The sequence below is a fragment of the Henckelia pumila genome, chromosome 3 (genome assembly GCF_033568475.1).
Source record: "Henckelia pumila isolate YLH828 chromosome 3, ASM3356847v2, whole genome shotgun sequence".
Taxonomy (NCBI): domain Eukaryota; kingdom Viridiplantae; phylum Streptophyta; class Magnoliopsida; order Lamiales; family Gesneriaceae; genus Henckelia; species Henckelia pumila.
In genome coordinates this window covers 149,377,065-149,392,543 of record NC_133122.1, presented here as the reverse complement: position 1 = coordinate 149,392,543, position 15,479 = coordinate 149,377,065, and the positions used below count along the sequence as shown (strand labels likewise).

Sequence of the window (15,479 nt, the reverse complement as noted above, 5' to 3'; positions counted from 1 at the left end):
GCCGGCCTGCTCCGGCCGCCCCTGGCCGGAGCGCCGCCGCCCAGACGTAGCCCACGTCTGGGTGGACCTGACCTGACCCAGCCCCGGCTCCCATGCAGCATGGACCACCACGCCGAACCCCCCCTTCTTAAAACCCTAACCTGCGCACCAAGGGAGTCCGATCGAACCAGCTCCAATTCTAGGAACTTTTGGCTTGAACCATCCAAGCCAATCGAGCCTAAACTCACCTTATACCTCCTAGGGCCCTGACCAGCAGACATACCATCCATGGTTAACCAAAAACATGGGCATGATTAAGAAACCAAAGAACAATGCGCATCCAACCAACACCCGAATAGATTTCTGAAAAATTCTTAATAATTTTCGATGCACACACAACACACACGTAATATAATGATATGGCACGAAATTAAGAGAAAGAATCATGCCTTTCACCGAAAAACGAAGAGAAAACGAGCGTGAGACGATTCCGGGACGACGGGACGACGACGACAAGCTTTGGACCTTCAAAAGTGTGGCTATGGTGTTCTTCTTGGAGCTTGCTCGGTCGAAGAAGATGAAGAATAGTGAGGGTGGCGGCTGATGGAGGTGAGTGATCGGTTGAGAGGGTTTTGGGTAGCTTAGGGTTTGATTTTTGTGTTAATTAAAAATATAGGTTAATTAAATATAGATAAAAGGTTTTAAATATAAAATATACAACTTAAACTCCTAATTAAAAGTTAAAATCTGATAACTAACTTTAAAATCTCGAAATTACAATTTAAGGGAATTTTAAAAATACTAAAAAGTCAATATTTTGGCTAATTTTGAATAAAATGGACTCCTAAAATTATATAAAATTAAATACTAAAAATTTTGAGATAATAAAACTCAAAATAATATTTTAGGGCTCTAAAAAGGCTCATGAAATAATTTGGGTGGAAAGTTGTCATCTCGTCCGTCCACGGTCCCGTCTACGCGATCAAATAATTAAAATACTAAAAATCATAAAAAAATTACTAATTATGGGTTAAATGCTTAAAAATAAATTAAATCATGCACAAATAATTCACATAATTATTTAACCCATAAATCTAAAATTTAAATAATTAAATATCCTAATTATGCATGCGGATTTACGTATTTAAAAATACCGGGTGTTACACATGTGACGCCCGGGGCTGAAGAGGCAGGGAGTGATCGCCGGTGCCAAGAGGTTGCACGGACAATGAGCGGCTCCTGGTAGGCTTCTAGGCGGAGGGAGACATGAATGAAACGATCTCGTGCCGGAATGAGAGGGGATTCTGAGACTGTGTAGGTATGGGACTACATAGTTGAGGAGGGTTTAAAAGATTTCATATGTACTGCTCATATCAAGAAGGTGCATCTTCTTTTCGAAAGCTCATCACATAAGAACTCCAAAGTTAAGCGTGCTTGACTTGGGGCAATTATAGGATGGGTGACCCCTGGGAAGTTTTCCAGGGTGCGTGTGAGTGAGGACATAAGCACGCTGAAAAGACCCGTCTTGATACAGTGGGGCGTTACAAATGGTATCAAAGCCGACCTCTCTTAGTACGGTATGGTTCGGGGACGAACAAAGCGGAAGCTGGTGGGCATGTGACGCCCGGGGCTGAAGAGGCAGGGAGTGATCGCCGGTGCCAAGAGGTTGCACGGACAATGAGCGGCTCCTGGTAGGCTTCTAGGCGGAGGGAGACATGAATGAAACGATCTCGTGCCGGAATGAGAGGGGATTCTGAGACTGTGTAGGTATGGGACTACATAGTTGAGGAGGGTTTAAAAGATTTCATATGTACTGCTCATATCAAGAAGGTGCATCTTCTTTTCGGAAGCTCATCACATAAGAACTCCAAAGTTAAGCGTGCTTGACTTGGGGCAATTATAGGATGGGTGACCCCTGGGAAGTTTTCCAGGGTGCGTGTGAGTGAGGACATAAGCACGCTGAAAAGACCCGTCTTGATACAGTGGGGCGTTACAGTAATAACTCTTTTTTTTTATGTGATGAGTGTATATATTTTTTTAAAAAAAAAAATTATTAAATTATTTTATGTAACAAATCTAGAGATTATATTAAAATTTTTATAAATAATGTTTATATGATTTTCTTATACGTAATTAGTATAATATAATATAATATATATTAACTAAAATATTACAAAATTTTATTATTTTAAGTTTATGAAATTATTAGAAGTGATATCATCCTTTAAAAGTTTTTTTTTTGACAAAAATAGAAAAATATTTTATTTAGATATGATAATTATATATGTAACACAATTTATAAAAATAGGTTTTTAAATCAGAATGAGTTAATTTTTGTATATAAAAGTTGGACAAACGTCAAATTTAGTTACATTAGATCTCTCAAATTTTAATAATATTATTGTCAATGTGTATGTATTACGTGCTTGTATATTTGATTTTTAAAAAAAAATTATTTTTAGAGTTTAATTTTTTTTTATATAAGACTTGTGAACACTTATGTTGAAATTATTCTTTATACTTTTGTTATAGTTCGTAACTATATTTTTGGAAAATGTATGATTTCTCAAGAAAAATAATGATACAATTTTATTGAGTGGGGTGCTATTTGTACTCCACACAATATTAATTACACTTCACTGTACATATTTAATTAACTACATAAAAAAAACTAAGTACATTAACAAATTAATTTGAGTTGACCTTCAAAAGCTCAAATGCAATTTTTGTATATGCAAACGATTAAAACTTCAATAATTTTCTGTCGTATACCGAAAAAATAAATTAATTAAAGAAGACTTATTTTAATATTAAATATTTTATTTTTGGTTTTAATAGAGATATACAATATATTGGTTAATTATTTTCATAAAATACATTAAACTATTGAGAAAATTTTTGATTTATCAAAATTTTATTAAATCTTAAAATAATATATAAAATATACTAAAAATTAAAATTAAAAATTAAGATTCTTCATTACTTTGTAATGTTATATCATATGATTTTTTTATTAAATGAGAAAAGATTAAGTTTTTAGGTTGACAAGGGAATTTTTGGAAATTTCAACACAGTGAGAAACTGAGAATACGAGTACCTCAAGCTTTATACATTAAAACATATTTTTTTTAAAAAAAAAGTAAATTGTATATCTATCAAAATCAAAAAACAGTTAAAAGAGTCGAACACAGATTCAACTTATTATACAAGAGTTTAATTGAATCAGTTTCAGTATATTTACATGTCTAAATGAAATCAGTAAGCCATTGCTAAACATTTCAAACCCCAAGAAAAGAAATCACATAACTCTGCAAAATACCAGCAGATTCTTGAACTTTGCTCACCACGGTGATCAACCATCCATAACACGCTCGCCACAGATATCTTTGATGATACCATTATTTCGGGAACCGCCTGTCGCCTGATTCGAATTCATCTGTGTACATGTCTTCTCCAACGTTGTCTCCATTTTCAGACACTGAAACATCGTCCATCTCCTTATCAGGCATGTCAAGTTGCACGCACTCGGGAACTGAATCGTGTGGAGAGCTATAGTATTCCGAATCATGACTCCTGTTAGAGGGCGAAAATGCTTCCTTCCTCACAACGTTCAGAACTATACCATTTTGAATTCTTTCCGGCTGTAAAAGATCACCTTCGGTGACCATAATGCTTGAATTGCTGGGGGGACCTCGGTTACCATTGTCCCTCCTATCGACTTCTGAGTTGGGATTGTTTTGATCCTTGCTACTGATTTGGGTAGCAGACACTTTGTTGACTCTTGATTCAATCTCCAAACTCTGTACAAAATCGATGAATTTATCCGCGGAAGTTGTTCTCATCAAGGGACCACCAGACCTCGTCCAAGAATTTAGATCAGCCGTCTCAGACTCACTATCGCTTCCTTCATGTGTGTATCTTTGTGCCCGCCAGTTTCTTGAAATCTTCCCGGTGTTGGAAGCACCAACTCCTTGGTGAAGAGACAAATTGATCTCTGTAGCAAGGTCTTCGTCGAGGGATCCACTCGAATTTTCTCTGGCAATGACGTTCCAAGAAGGGATTCTCTTAGATGCGTTGAACCTAACGGTGGTTGCAAGACCTTGAGAAGCGGCAGCTGCTCTTTCGGCACTTCTTTTCAATCTACGGATGTGGTTCAGTATTGCTACACATTCATCGAGAGCAAGTTCGATCCCACAATTCGCTTTTATGGCAGAGAGCTTCTCCCAAGTGCACCGCCGGCCCTGGTACGCAGCCTTCTGAAGCTCGGTGTAAGATGGGTTCTGAAGTATCTTTGATAACTGAAGATCACAAAGAAAGAATCAGAAAACGGCTGTATCTATCAATTTATTCATTTTGCTACGAGCTGTCCATTTACAGAGAGCGAATGTTTCTTTAAATATAAACAAAATTCAATCGTCGTGTATACCTGAGCTAAGGTAGCGGGCATTACGACAGTTACATCGCCCTCCCATTCCTGAGCAAACAGCTTTGCTAGTCCCCCAAGTGGAAAACCAAGCTCCAATATCTGGTTACACCTGTGTTTGACCTCCATCTCAGCTAGCTGGGCAAGCTGCATAGGTAAACACTCAAGACTCTAGTCTCTAGCATCTTCATCTTAAAAGATAATGCAAATAACATAGATTTAAGACGTAAATTTGGTAGAATCCAGAAGAAAAAAATGAATCACCAGTCGACAACTTCCGGACGGTGTATTTCTTTGCCCACAATACATTATGGTTAAAAATAACTCCACGAGAATTAAGGGTTAAGAACGCCTGAAATACAGCAGTTCCAAGTTATCTGGTTTTTAAACAATAGACCATAAGCCGAGAAGAGAGTCCAAATCCAAAAAACAATCCTCAAGACCGGAGAGCCTGCTAAACTTAATAACTAGTTCTGTATCCTTACTGGAACAGATGTGAGATGAACCAATGACATTCAACGTTTGAGTGATTGCATTCTTTTATGGAAAAATATGCCTACTTTGGTTAGCCTAACGCCATCAACAAGAACCCTATGAAAGTTCTAAAAGAAAAGGACCAAAATTTAGAAAATATGAAAATCTCGGTTTAAACACTCCCATTTATTCTAGATTGAACTCTATAATCTGACAACGATGTTTCTAATAGTTTAAAAAAAAAAAAAATTCCCAAGAGCAGAATGGTGAAAACACACAAGTTTTTAATTTTCTTTTTAAAAAAACTAATGTTGCTAATGATGCAAGAGGAAAAATATTAACTGCAGCACAGGATACAAAATTCATGGAATTTTCAATGATCGAAAGTGAGATGTGCTCAGCATTAACCTAATGCAGAGGGTAAGATAACCTTTGTTTGCTAAAGTAAACTTCAAGATGTATGTTCACAAATTGATAATCATAAAATGGAAGAAAAATAATCCCCATAAATTATACCTTAGCAGCAAAGTTTCCTCCATAAGCTCGAACAATCTCCTTCACCCTCAGCAGAGGTGCAATATGAGGATTTGCTTGACTCACGATGAAATGATTCACATTGAAGAGTTCTTTCAACTGAATCATGGGTAAGTCTATCTCCAAGCTACCATCTCTCCAACGACGTGCAGAAGAAACTGAAGGATCATCAGGACCCAAATGAAATGGTGGATGGTAAGGCACAATTTCTCCAGTTCTATCCTTCGCCATCAGCTCTTGAGCTTCAAAAAGACCCGGGAATGCACAAGAAGCAGTCACGGCGCTCCATATGACAACATGAGGTGAAGTCAAGTAGTTGAGGCATCTAGGTGGTTCATGCTTCCTCGCCGAGCAGACAGTGATTCCCAAGATTCGACCCGTCATATCATAAGCTTCTTGGAAAGTAAGGTTATTTGTAAGATGTCTGAGCATAATCTGCAATTGTCTGATCTCATGAAGCGCACCTCGGGTCATGACTCTCTTAAAAACAGTAAAAATTCCACCCAGATGGTCGAAAAATTGAATAGAATGCCAAGAATCCTCAAAGAAACTTTGAAGCTCTGGCCATGACCTAGTAGCAACAACTGAACACATAATTGACCCCACGCTAGACCCCGCAATTATCCGTGGCAAAAGCTTATTTTCCACCAATGTTTTTACGACTCCTACATGGAAAGCTCCCAAAGAAGCACCCCCACTCAAAAGCAAAGCTGTCCTACCGAAGGCATGCCTAGTTTCATGCATAAAAGCAAGCTTCTCCTCCAACAGAATCTCCTCTGAATCAAAATCACAGACCATTCTCAATTGTGTTGTAACCTCATCTATATATTCCTTTATGAGTTTTGGCACCTGAAGCCTACCCTTATGGAGTTCAGGATTGCACATATTACCTAAATTTCTAACAAGGTCAGCTCTCATACAGAATACAATATCCCGAAAAGAACCCTCTTGCCGACGATGGCGAAGCTCTTCAAGTTTATTCCTTACAAGTTCTACATCATAGAGATCCGCTTCATTCATTTTAAGAGTTTCCTTTTCTAACATTTTAGCAGCATGAGCCCATTCCTCATAGGTTAATGCAGCTCTCATCATATTCCTCCAAAATTTCCTCCTATACGCCATCTTTGCCCGTGTCTTGACATTAGTGTACCGCTTCAACAAGAAAGCAATCAATGTCACCATTACTAATATCCCTTGAGGATTTCGAGGATGAAACCATGCTATTACAGGTGATAAGTAGTCCCTCAAACAACTCTTAAATTTGCTAAAGTAATATAGCAACATTCTAAAAACTTGATGCCTTAAATGTGATATAGACTTGCAGAATAAGACTCTAAATGCAATGGTTCTACCAATGAGAGAAGAAGGACCGATGGAGAATGGATCAACACTAGCCTCATTACTTATATCCATGTCCCTACCTACAGTTAAAAACTTAAATCTTTCTTCCTTAACAGCAACCGGAAATAAAATACTTGACCAAAGAATAAAGATCAAGATAGATAATATTCCAGCTAATGATTTATTAAATTTATAATGGAGAGGACGAGCAATCAAAAGGCTGGAATCGATAAGCTGAAGCAAGAGAATCTAAACTCCCTCGCGTGAGCAAGAATTAGCTCTGAACTCACAAAATCGTGAAAAGAAGATTAGATATCCGTCTCCTTCGATGATCCTCGAAACAACGCAGGGTAAAACCCAGAAAACAAAAGTGCAAGATACCAGAAATTTAACCTCAAGATTCAATCTTGACAGTGCCCACTAGATCAAACTCCAAAAGCAACCCCACAAAATCATTATAATCCCACCGGACAATAAATTTTCCAGAGCCTTATCTTTCTTCCGACTAAAGAAAAGCAGACATACATAATAATCTTGGAAGTGTTGGTGAAATTCGGGTAAACGATTTCCCAAAAAAAAATTGAGGAAAACGTGGAAAATTGTATAAAGATAAAGAATCGAAAGGAAATATTAAATTTGCGAAAGTCTGAAGCTTGACTCAGATCAGATTACGATAGTGTGGGTTGGCATGACAAATTTACCCATCGGCTTCGGACTTATAATAATATTGTATTTATTTTTTAAAAAAAATGCCGAGAATGGATAAGAATCTATAGAGATGACTATTACATTCTTAGATTAAAATTCATTTTGATACATGAATTATTGATAAAATGTCAAATTAATATATGAACTATTGAAAATGATTTAATTCGTACATAATAAAGTTTTAAAGACAATTTTAACCTTTACCTAAATTATTTTATAGACCAATGTTTTTGTAAAATTAAAATAGATACACATTTTTTTCAAAATTATTTTATTATAATTATAAGCATACATTTATATTTATTTAAATATATAACAATTGATAAATTATATATCCAAAATAATATATTAAAAATATATAATAAATGAGTTTTTTTTTATCTATGTTATAATATTATTATTTATATTAACAAAATTAAAAAATTATATATATATGTGTGTGTATCACTTTTCATTTATAATATACAAATTTCATCGTTGAATACTTTTTAATATATATGATATATAATTTAATTTTATGTATAGTAATTAGTAAATATAAATTTATTTTTACATTTGTAGTTAATAAAATAATTTAAAATGTAAAATATGTATGTAGTTGAATTTAATAACATTATTGAACTTTAAAAAATTTAAGTAAATGACAAAATTGACTTTTGAATTTGATCATATACCAATTAAATTATTTTCAATAGTTCATATACCAATTTGACATTTTATCAATAGTTCATGTTCCAAAATAATTTTTACTCTACATAATAATTAATACAAATCTCCTCAAAATAACAAAATATGGTACGTCCCAATCAAATTACAAAAAAAAATTTATTTAATAAAAATATTAGAAAAACATATTTTTGGAAATTTTTTCTCATATGTAACAAATATATTTTTTCAGTTTCTAACAAAGTTTAAATATATTTATATTTCATATTTTTGAATGTTTAAATGATTTAATATAATATATATAATTTATTTAATACTATAAGATTTTAATTTCCACGCAAACATCAGGTATAAAAAATTACAAGCTTTTAAGTAATGCATGAGATTCTCAATTATATGATTTTGTGCCGTAAATTAAATAAACTTTTTTTTAGGAATACGCAAATTAAATTTTACAAAAAGACACGTGTAACTCGATATCTTTCTTGGTAAAAAAAAAATCGATATTTTTCATGTAATAAAAATATCAAATCTTATGTTAGTAAATTTATAATCCAACCAAAACTATATTATACTGAAAAAAAAAATTCATATTCATATTAAATAAATATGTTGATTGCAGTCATATCATTATTTTTACTGAAAAAAATAACATCCAAACAAAAATTAGGAACTATAATGAAATAATCACAGATACTCTGATATACTTTTTTCATAGTTTACATCATATTGACAAAATTTAAAAGATATTATTATCAACAAAAACACAAGCACTGCTCGGTTGCAATAGTTTGTAATTAAAGATTGACAAAATTTGTTTCGTGTGCATCTCATGCACGACTGTCCACGTCTCTCTGGAATTATCCAGAATGAAATATTTCAAAATTATCCAAAATTTTCGGAAGGCGCCACCTGAGCAAACATACACCACTTCAATTACATGACAATTTTGGGATACCAACAAAAGAAGATGTGATTTCACTAAGAAAGATATTAGGTAAAACTACAACTCCTGCCTCTTACCTGGAAAAGATCGGTACATTACACAACTCAAAATTCTTAGCTACAGTTTCCTGAATGATCATGCTAACTAAAACATGTGTGCGTGTCCTTGTATACGAGTCCAGCACTGCTAGAAGACCCAAGGGATATGCGGAGTTAGAAAAGACCATAACTTTTGTCATTGTTGCAAATGATTTTATGAATATGGTTTACATGACACATGTAACTTGGCCTGCATGCGTAGACGGAATCATGGCAAATGCGCCAATATTCTTTCCAGGGGATTACCATCCATGGTAATTTTGAAGGAAGACTCATCATATTAGGGTGTCGAGTGCTGCCGATTTGAGAATACATTAAATGAGCACAATTCGCTTAAAAAACACGGATGATTATCTTACTAAATATGAAAGAGAACGGTTGTACGATGCACAGCAAGTGTTAGGGGAAGGGGCAAGAAGGGATACCTCGTTCCACTAAGAAGACTATATGCTGATGAGATTATGGAAGACTTGGAAAATGCTCCATAGACGAGTCCATAGTGCGGCCAGACCACTTCTCCTGAAAAAAATATTACAACCAAGAAAAAAATATTACAACCAAAAAGGGAAATGTGAGCGTGTAACTTTATAACTATAGACGAAGTGATGGCCTCAACAATACAGAGTGACGAAACTCGGGAATAAATAAGAACTGCAGAACCAGGAATCCAAGTACATAGCTACAAACCCCAATTACTGGAGGGTCTACATACACCAATTACTGGAGTGTACCTCAAGAAAAGCTCCTTTTTGGGATAGAATTATATAGAGGTTCAAAAATGTTTCCTGAACTCGTTAACACCACAAAAATAAAGCCAGGATCAAGGATTCCACACAAACTTACAAGATACAACACAGCCTAAACTTGATGGGCCCTTTTTCATGAGATAGAAGAATCAACGAAGCCACATGGTTTCACAACTAAAAGAAGTTTTCCACGCTTCGTGGTCTTACCTAAATTCAAGTAGTTGCTCCGAAGAAATGAAACCAAAATCGTGGATTTGCCACTAGCACAAGCTTTGCTATGCAGTATCTGAGTGGATTTGTTACCGTCATTGACAGCTCCAGCCTCAATACATTTGCATGATGCCACTTCAAACCATATCCCAGATGGAAATCTCTTCTTCGTCTTTAACCAAATAAAAATTTTAGAATACGGAGTCGCATGAATGACGGATATGGTCGTCCCAATAACTAAGCAGATAAAGCTGACAGCTGTGTGCAAACTGCTAAAGAATATGTAGAACGCAGATGTGGTTGGTAATAGGAGTAAAATCGGGGTAAAGAGGAGAGAACCAACTACATGTTGCTCCACTGTATAGTCGTAGCTATCTAATCTTTGACGTAGAGGATTCCACTTCCTACCCCTGTTATCGATTTAACAGTTACGTAAATACACACTGAATAACAGCCGAAGTAACCAAACAAACAAGGTATAACTTTTAAAAAATAATAACTTTATTAATTCAAGCAACTGATTTGACAATTATGAACGAAGTCATCGGCTTCGTTCATAACAAAATACATATACATGCATAAATATGCAACTAAATGTATGCAAATGTCATTTGTCAAATCTGTGAATCATTTTTTGGGCGCACGAAGTGGGGGCTTGCACAAAATCGGGGTCTCTATAACATGCATCAACTTTTCAACCATATGTACAGTGTAGTTGTTAGCCAGTCTCCCTTAAATACATATGTTGCATGCATCAACCATGTCGGACATGAAGCCTTGAACATGATGTATTTTACGTTTTTACTAAGGTTACACAATTTTCTTAACATGCAGGTCTACTTGGATCATTTGCCTCCCTGACCCAAACAAGTGTGCATTCCATAAAATTTTGTTCGTGTGTGATACCAAAATGACTACATTGCTTTTTACAACAGCTAATGTTATAGTTGATGATGTAAGTAAACCATCAGCCGGACTAAATGTTTGCATTTAATAATAAACATTCTGAGACGAAGAAAAGTCGAAAGTTGAGAAATGCATGTACATGACCAAGACGATGAGGTTACAGCAATCGAGTATTACAGGGGAGAGGTGGGGAGTGCAAGCAGTACAAACATCATGCAAGACTTTCAAGGGAAGATATGGTTTTCTGCATCTCAGGGCTCAGGCTCTTCAAAACGTTGGATAAAGATAAATTCTCAAGTTTCAGATATTCATCTCAATACAATAACATTTTCTTTTTAAAATCAGGATTCTGACTTGGATAACCTTTTCCCAAAAGTATGATTGATTATATAATCATGCCAATCTATTATTAGTTATTATATTATTTATATTTATATTATATTTATATTATATTATATTATATTATATTTATATTATATTATATTATATTATATTTATATTATATTATTATATTTATATTTATATATTTATATCTATAAATATGCGGCTTTCATTGTGAATTTCCTCTTGTACCCCTCTTTAAACCCTCCATCTTCTTCTTTGTTAATCCACCATTAATTTAAATATATTATCTAAATTTCTTACTCAAGTTTTAATGATTAATTACCTACGTGCAACGCACGTGCACTTTCCTAGTTATAATAAAAAGCTAGGATTGGGATATAATATACCTGAAGAGTCGCCATAATGCTGCCACAGTCTGTATCTGAGATGAATAGAGAAGTGAAAGAAATAAATGAAGCGTCAAAACATGAATTGTGGCCATGGAAATCGTATCAATTATTAGAGCTGCGGCTGTTGTTAAACCAAAAAAAATCCCACATACAGCAAGTCCTTTCAGAAAGTGGATGAAGAGAAAACTCATAGACACCCAAAGAGTCGACCAAATTTGAATCCCATTCAAAGAAATCATTCCCAGAACTCCAGCCAGCTCAGTATTCAACTTAAAACCTGCTGGATTGCCCATCAGCCATATGCTAGTACGTAAGCAATGGTTTGTGATGTCATGAGCACAGCTTGAAACCCATAAACAACAAGGTTCTGACAAATACCAAAGCACAATGCCGAATAAATTCCCGAGAAATATATCAACCACAATATTTGACCACATTAAGTGCATCTGGAATGCAGCTTTCTCCGCAAACTCAACACAAGTCTGAGACCTGTAACATAGAAAAAATAAAAGGGAACCTAACATATTCTTTAACGTTGACTTCTTTGCCGAAAAATGGAAATCTGGTGGATATATCAAGTATAGATCGTTAAATGAATCAAAGGAAAAAGATTTCCCAAGCTGCCATGCAAGAAATCCTCACTTCACACAAAAATTTCTCAAGCATAGACAAATGATAAGGTCCAATAAGTGCAACTCAGTTGAATTATATCTGTTTCCAATGTATTTCAAGTTTACGTTCTCTCTCTAAATAGTAAAGGACTTGTTTTTGTGCTAAAAGTTCATGTAACTTTATAGGCGAAATTTTCTTATTTTTTCCAGGTATGCTTTAGCTTTATGTTTGGCATTCATTTCTTCCCTCGTACCACAGCATATTTACGGCTTCACTTTTGTGTGCGTGGACAAGTGTCCTACTAAAGAACCGATTGTGCATATGGAATAAATATGATAAAAGCATGCATTCCAATATAAGCCTGATAATGATGCTTTAAATGGTTCCCTGTGTCAATAAAGTCGAATGAAAGTTAAAACATAATCAAGAAGCCATATCATCAGGTCATCACCTTTTACCATGATTCTGTAGAAAAAAAGGCCAATACAATAACTGACAGCTGCGCACTATGATGCTTTGCCAAGTATTGCAAAATACTTTTCCCAGTATGCTATACATGAATGACTGAGACGTGCAACAGAACAGAACATGCGCGTATTGAAGAAATATATATATGACTGTTGCAAGGGAAGCAACAGATACTGAGAATGCTTTCCAGATGAACATTTTGATCCTGTGAAGTCAATGAGAAGCTGTTACATCGTCAAGCATAATCTTTTAGCTCTAGGGGAGGGATATAAGCATGGTCTCGAGAGTTTACATGTGAATAATTCGGAATCGAATACCGGACTCAGCATTAAGACATCTACGAAGGAACATTTGAGCAGCATTAGCAGTATTCATCGCCAGAATGACAGTGTCCTGTTATGCAATTCAGTCAGAAATCTACTGTCCTGAAATGACATAATTTTTAAGCATATTTACCAAGTTAAGATGTGAATCTTTTTCGTGAAGGTTGTCAAACCATTTTGGTTTCTTGCATGGAGTTGTGCACGAATTGAATGAACCCTGGAGGCCCAGGCAATAATGGTGACCATTAAAAGTGGGAATTTCATAAACTATGACCTACATTAATCAAAAAGCCAAGTTAAACCATAAAAGGGGAGTTAAACCAAAAAAAAAAGAAGTATGCTTTACAGGTGAAAATGACTTACATACGTGGATATCCAACTGGAACACTGTTTCTCCATTCCAATGTAAGTGATCAAATTTAGGTATGACTCTAGTTCTTTGTCCAACAGTTTCTGTCAGACCACAGAGAAGCTTGATCCACATAATTCCTAGACCCGTAGGTCCCAATTGTTCTGATAACCCATCAAGTTTGTGGCATCCACATCTTAAACTCCCAAAATTATTACCACATGCATTTGGACTTCGTGACAGACATTGTCCATTGGTAGCCAAATTCCTGCATGTCTTTTCGTCATTTCCATACACAGCCGACTGTCCATTGACACTACAATCTGCGACATAAGACCCTAGCAGAGAAAATTCGCATTTGTTTTGAAGAGACGCAAGCATATTCTCATTTGCCACCCGAAGGAATTCCTAATCGAAAGATAACAGTTACTATGTAAGTAAAACATTGTAACACAGAGCACAGGTGAATAATGAATATTGAGTAATTTCAATTAGAAGAACCCAATTCAATAACACTAACACCCCATGTCTGGACTATACAGTAAGTGTAATCATTAGTGTAAATGTTTGTCGAGTCTGTAATGCTGCAGGGTACTTTCAAAAGAAAAGTGACTACAGGACATCTCGGAGCTTGAAATGACTGATTTATTATAACAAAGAACAAGCAAGGGAAAGTATAAGCATGGAACTGACTAAGAAATTGCAATGAGGCTCAGAACCGCTAGTGTCAAAGTAGAAACTAATAAACAAGCTCCGACCATTCTAAAAATCCAGAGCAAAAACTAATTCAGAGAACATGGCTAAATTAAGTTTCGAGTGACTCGACATAGTACTACCACTTATATCATATTGACAAAACATTTGATCGCAACCAAAGCAAAAGGCCTAAACCATAGTGAGCATCTTAACTTCATACTGATCTATTTATTTTCTTTTATCCAAAAGTGATCCATCTATTGGGACAGAGTTAATTTCTGAACACCTACACAGATTTTGGGTCATGAAGTATACTTTCTCTCTAAAATCAAAACAATAGCTTGCCACGCATAACTTACGCTTTTACAGGCTTCCACATAATGCGGGTTTAGCCATTTTTAATCAAAGCCACTAATTAAACTCAACATAAGCATATCATAATTTCATGAATATTGCCTAAATTGTAACGAACAGGAAGAAGCAATTATGGTAGCGCTATCCAATTCAAATTCACACGTGAGAAGGTGAGTTAAGCCGAATTTGTTCCGCGATCTCCTCGTATGAATCGAGATTAAGCCGATCAACGCAGAAGTAGCTAACCAATAGCTACATTGCAAAAAAATTTAAAAAATAAAAATAAAAATCGTAGTACATACCCTAACATCTGATCGGGGAGCAATAGAGGAAGAAAGTGCTGGCTCGTCGCAGGCAAAAGCAACGACAATATCGACAGAAGATTCTGAAGAGGAAACGAACCAACCGAAAAGGTAACTGAAATTAAGTGGCGCATGGGAGGAAAGATTCGCCGGCCACCAGAGCCTGCACTTTCTTCTTGTCGTCATTGCCACAATCAACTACGCTATCTCATTTTTATCTGTTTCCTACAGACAACAAGTGAATCTGATGGCGGCGAAGAGTCCGGTGCCGGTAGGTGGTGGAGAAATCTGTAAGCCAGTGGAAACCTACTATGGAAACGGCCTAAATAACATGGGCTTACCCGACCCATACATAACCAATTAAAGCTCAGTTTCTATAAAATTTTTCATCAATCCAAATCTTTTGGGTACAATATAATACAAGGCCCAGAGGCCTGACAATAATAAATTTATGAAAATATTTGTTAATTTTTATTTATTATTAAATTTTTAGATATCATTCATAATAAAAAATATATATATATGTAAAATCTATGATAAATTTTTCAATTTTGTAAGAACGCACTGCATGTATCAGACTATTAAGGTAGTGGTTGAGATTGTTTTAGAA

The 15,479-nt window shown here is 35.3% G+C and overlaps 2 protein-coding genes across 4 annotated transcripts; both read right to left on the bottom strand.

Annotated features, from left to right (window-relative positions):
- Window positions 1-3,156: 3,156 nt before the first annotated feature.
- Window positions 3,157-7,419, bottom strand: LOC140886918 (triacylglycerol lipase SDP1-like). 2 transcript variants are annotated; one of them, XM_073293840.1, is made up of 4 exons: window positions 7,145-7,419; window positions 5,393-6,562; window positions 4,406-4,549; window positions 3,157-4,277 (listed from the first exon to the last, which is right to left on the bottom strand). In XM_073293840.1, exons 2-4 carry the CDS (start codon window positions 6,530-6,532, stop codon window positions 3,378-3,380), a joined length of 2,184 nt encoding a protein of 727 aa, XP_073149941.1. In that variant the 5' UTR covers window positions 6,533-6,562; window positions 7,145-7,419; the 3' UTR covers window positions 3,157-3,377. The 2 variants fall into 2 exon arrangements, with proteins under 2 accessions (XP_073149941.1, XP_073149940.1); XM_073293839.1 differs by having other exon boundaries at window positions 5,393-7,419.
- A 1,408-nt stretch (window positions 7,420-8,827) lies between these two features.
- Window positions 8,828-15,201, bottom strand: LOC140887524 (uncharacterized). Of its 2 annotated transcripts, XR_012151913.1 has the most exons (10): window positions 14,870-15,201; window positions 13,536-13,925; window positions 13,302-13,442; window positions 13,138-13,238; window positions 12,829-13,050; window positions 11,763-12,254; window positions 10,123-10,535; window positions 9,595-9,688; window positions 9,149-9,464; window positions 8,828-9,037 (listed from the first exon to the last, which is right to left on the bottom strand). XR_012151913.1 is itself a non-coding variant. In XM_073294802.1 (9 exons), exons 1-9 carry the CDS (start codon window positions 15,053-15,055, stop codon window positions 9,284-9,286), a joined length of 2,220 nt encoding a protein of 739 aa, XP_073150903.1. In that variant the 5' UTR covers window positions 15,056-15,201; the 3' UTR covers window positions 8,828-9,283. The 2 variants fall into 2 exon arrangements, 1 of the variants encoding a protein (XP_073150903.1); XM_073294802.1 differs by having other exon boundaries at window positions 8,828-9,464.
- Between the last annotated feature and the right edge of the window lie 278 nt (window positions 15,202-15,479).

Coding starts and splice junctions, on each gene's coding strand:
- LOC140886918 (XM_073293839.1), bottom strand. CDS start 6,823: ATGGATATAAGTAATGAGGCTAGTGTTGATCCATTCTCCATCGGTCCT. Junction 4,550..5,392: donor GAGGAAACTTTGCTGCTAAG/GTATAATTTATG, acceptor TTACCTATGCAG/CTTGCCCAGCTAGCTGAGAT. Junction 4,278..4,405: donor TGCCCGCTACCTTAGCTCAG/GTATACACGACG, acceptor TGTGATCTTCAG/TTATCAAAGATACTTCAGAA.
- LOC140887524 (XM_073294802.1), bottom strand. CDS start 15,055: ATGACGACAAGAAGAAAGTGCAGGCTCTGGTGGCCGGCGAATCTTTCC. Junction 13,926..14,869: donor CTCCCCGATCAGATGTTAGG/GTATGTACTACG, acceptor TCTTTCGATTAG/GAATTCCTTCGGGTGGCAAA. Junction 9,465..9,594: donor AGTCTTCTTAGTGGAACGAG/GTATCCCTTCTT, acceptor TCAAATCGGCAG/CACTCGACACCCTAATATGA.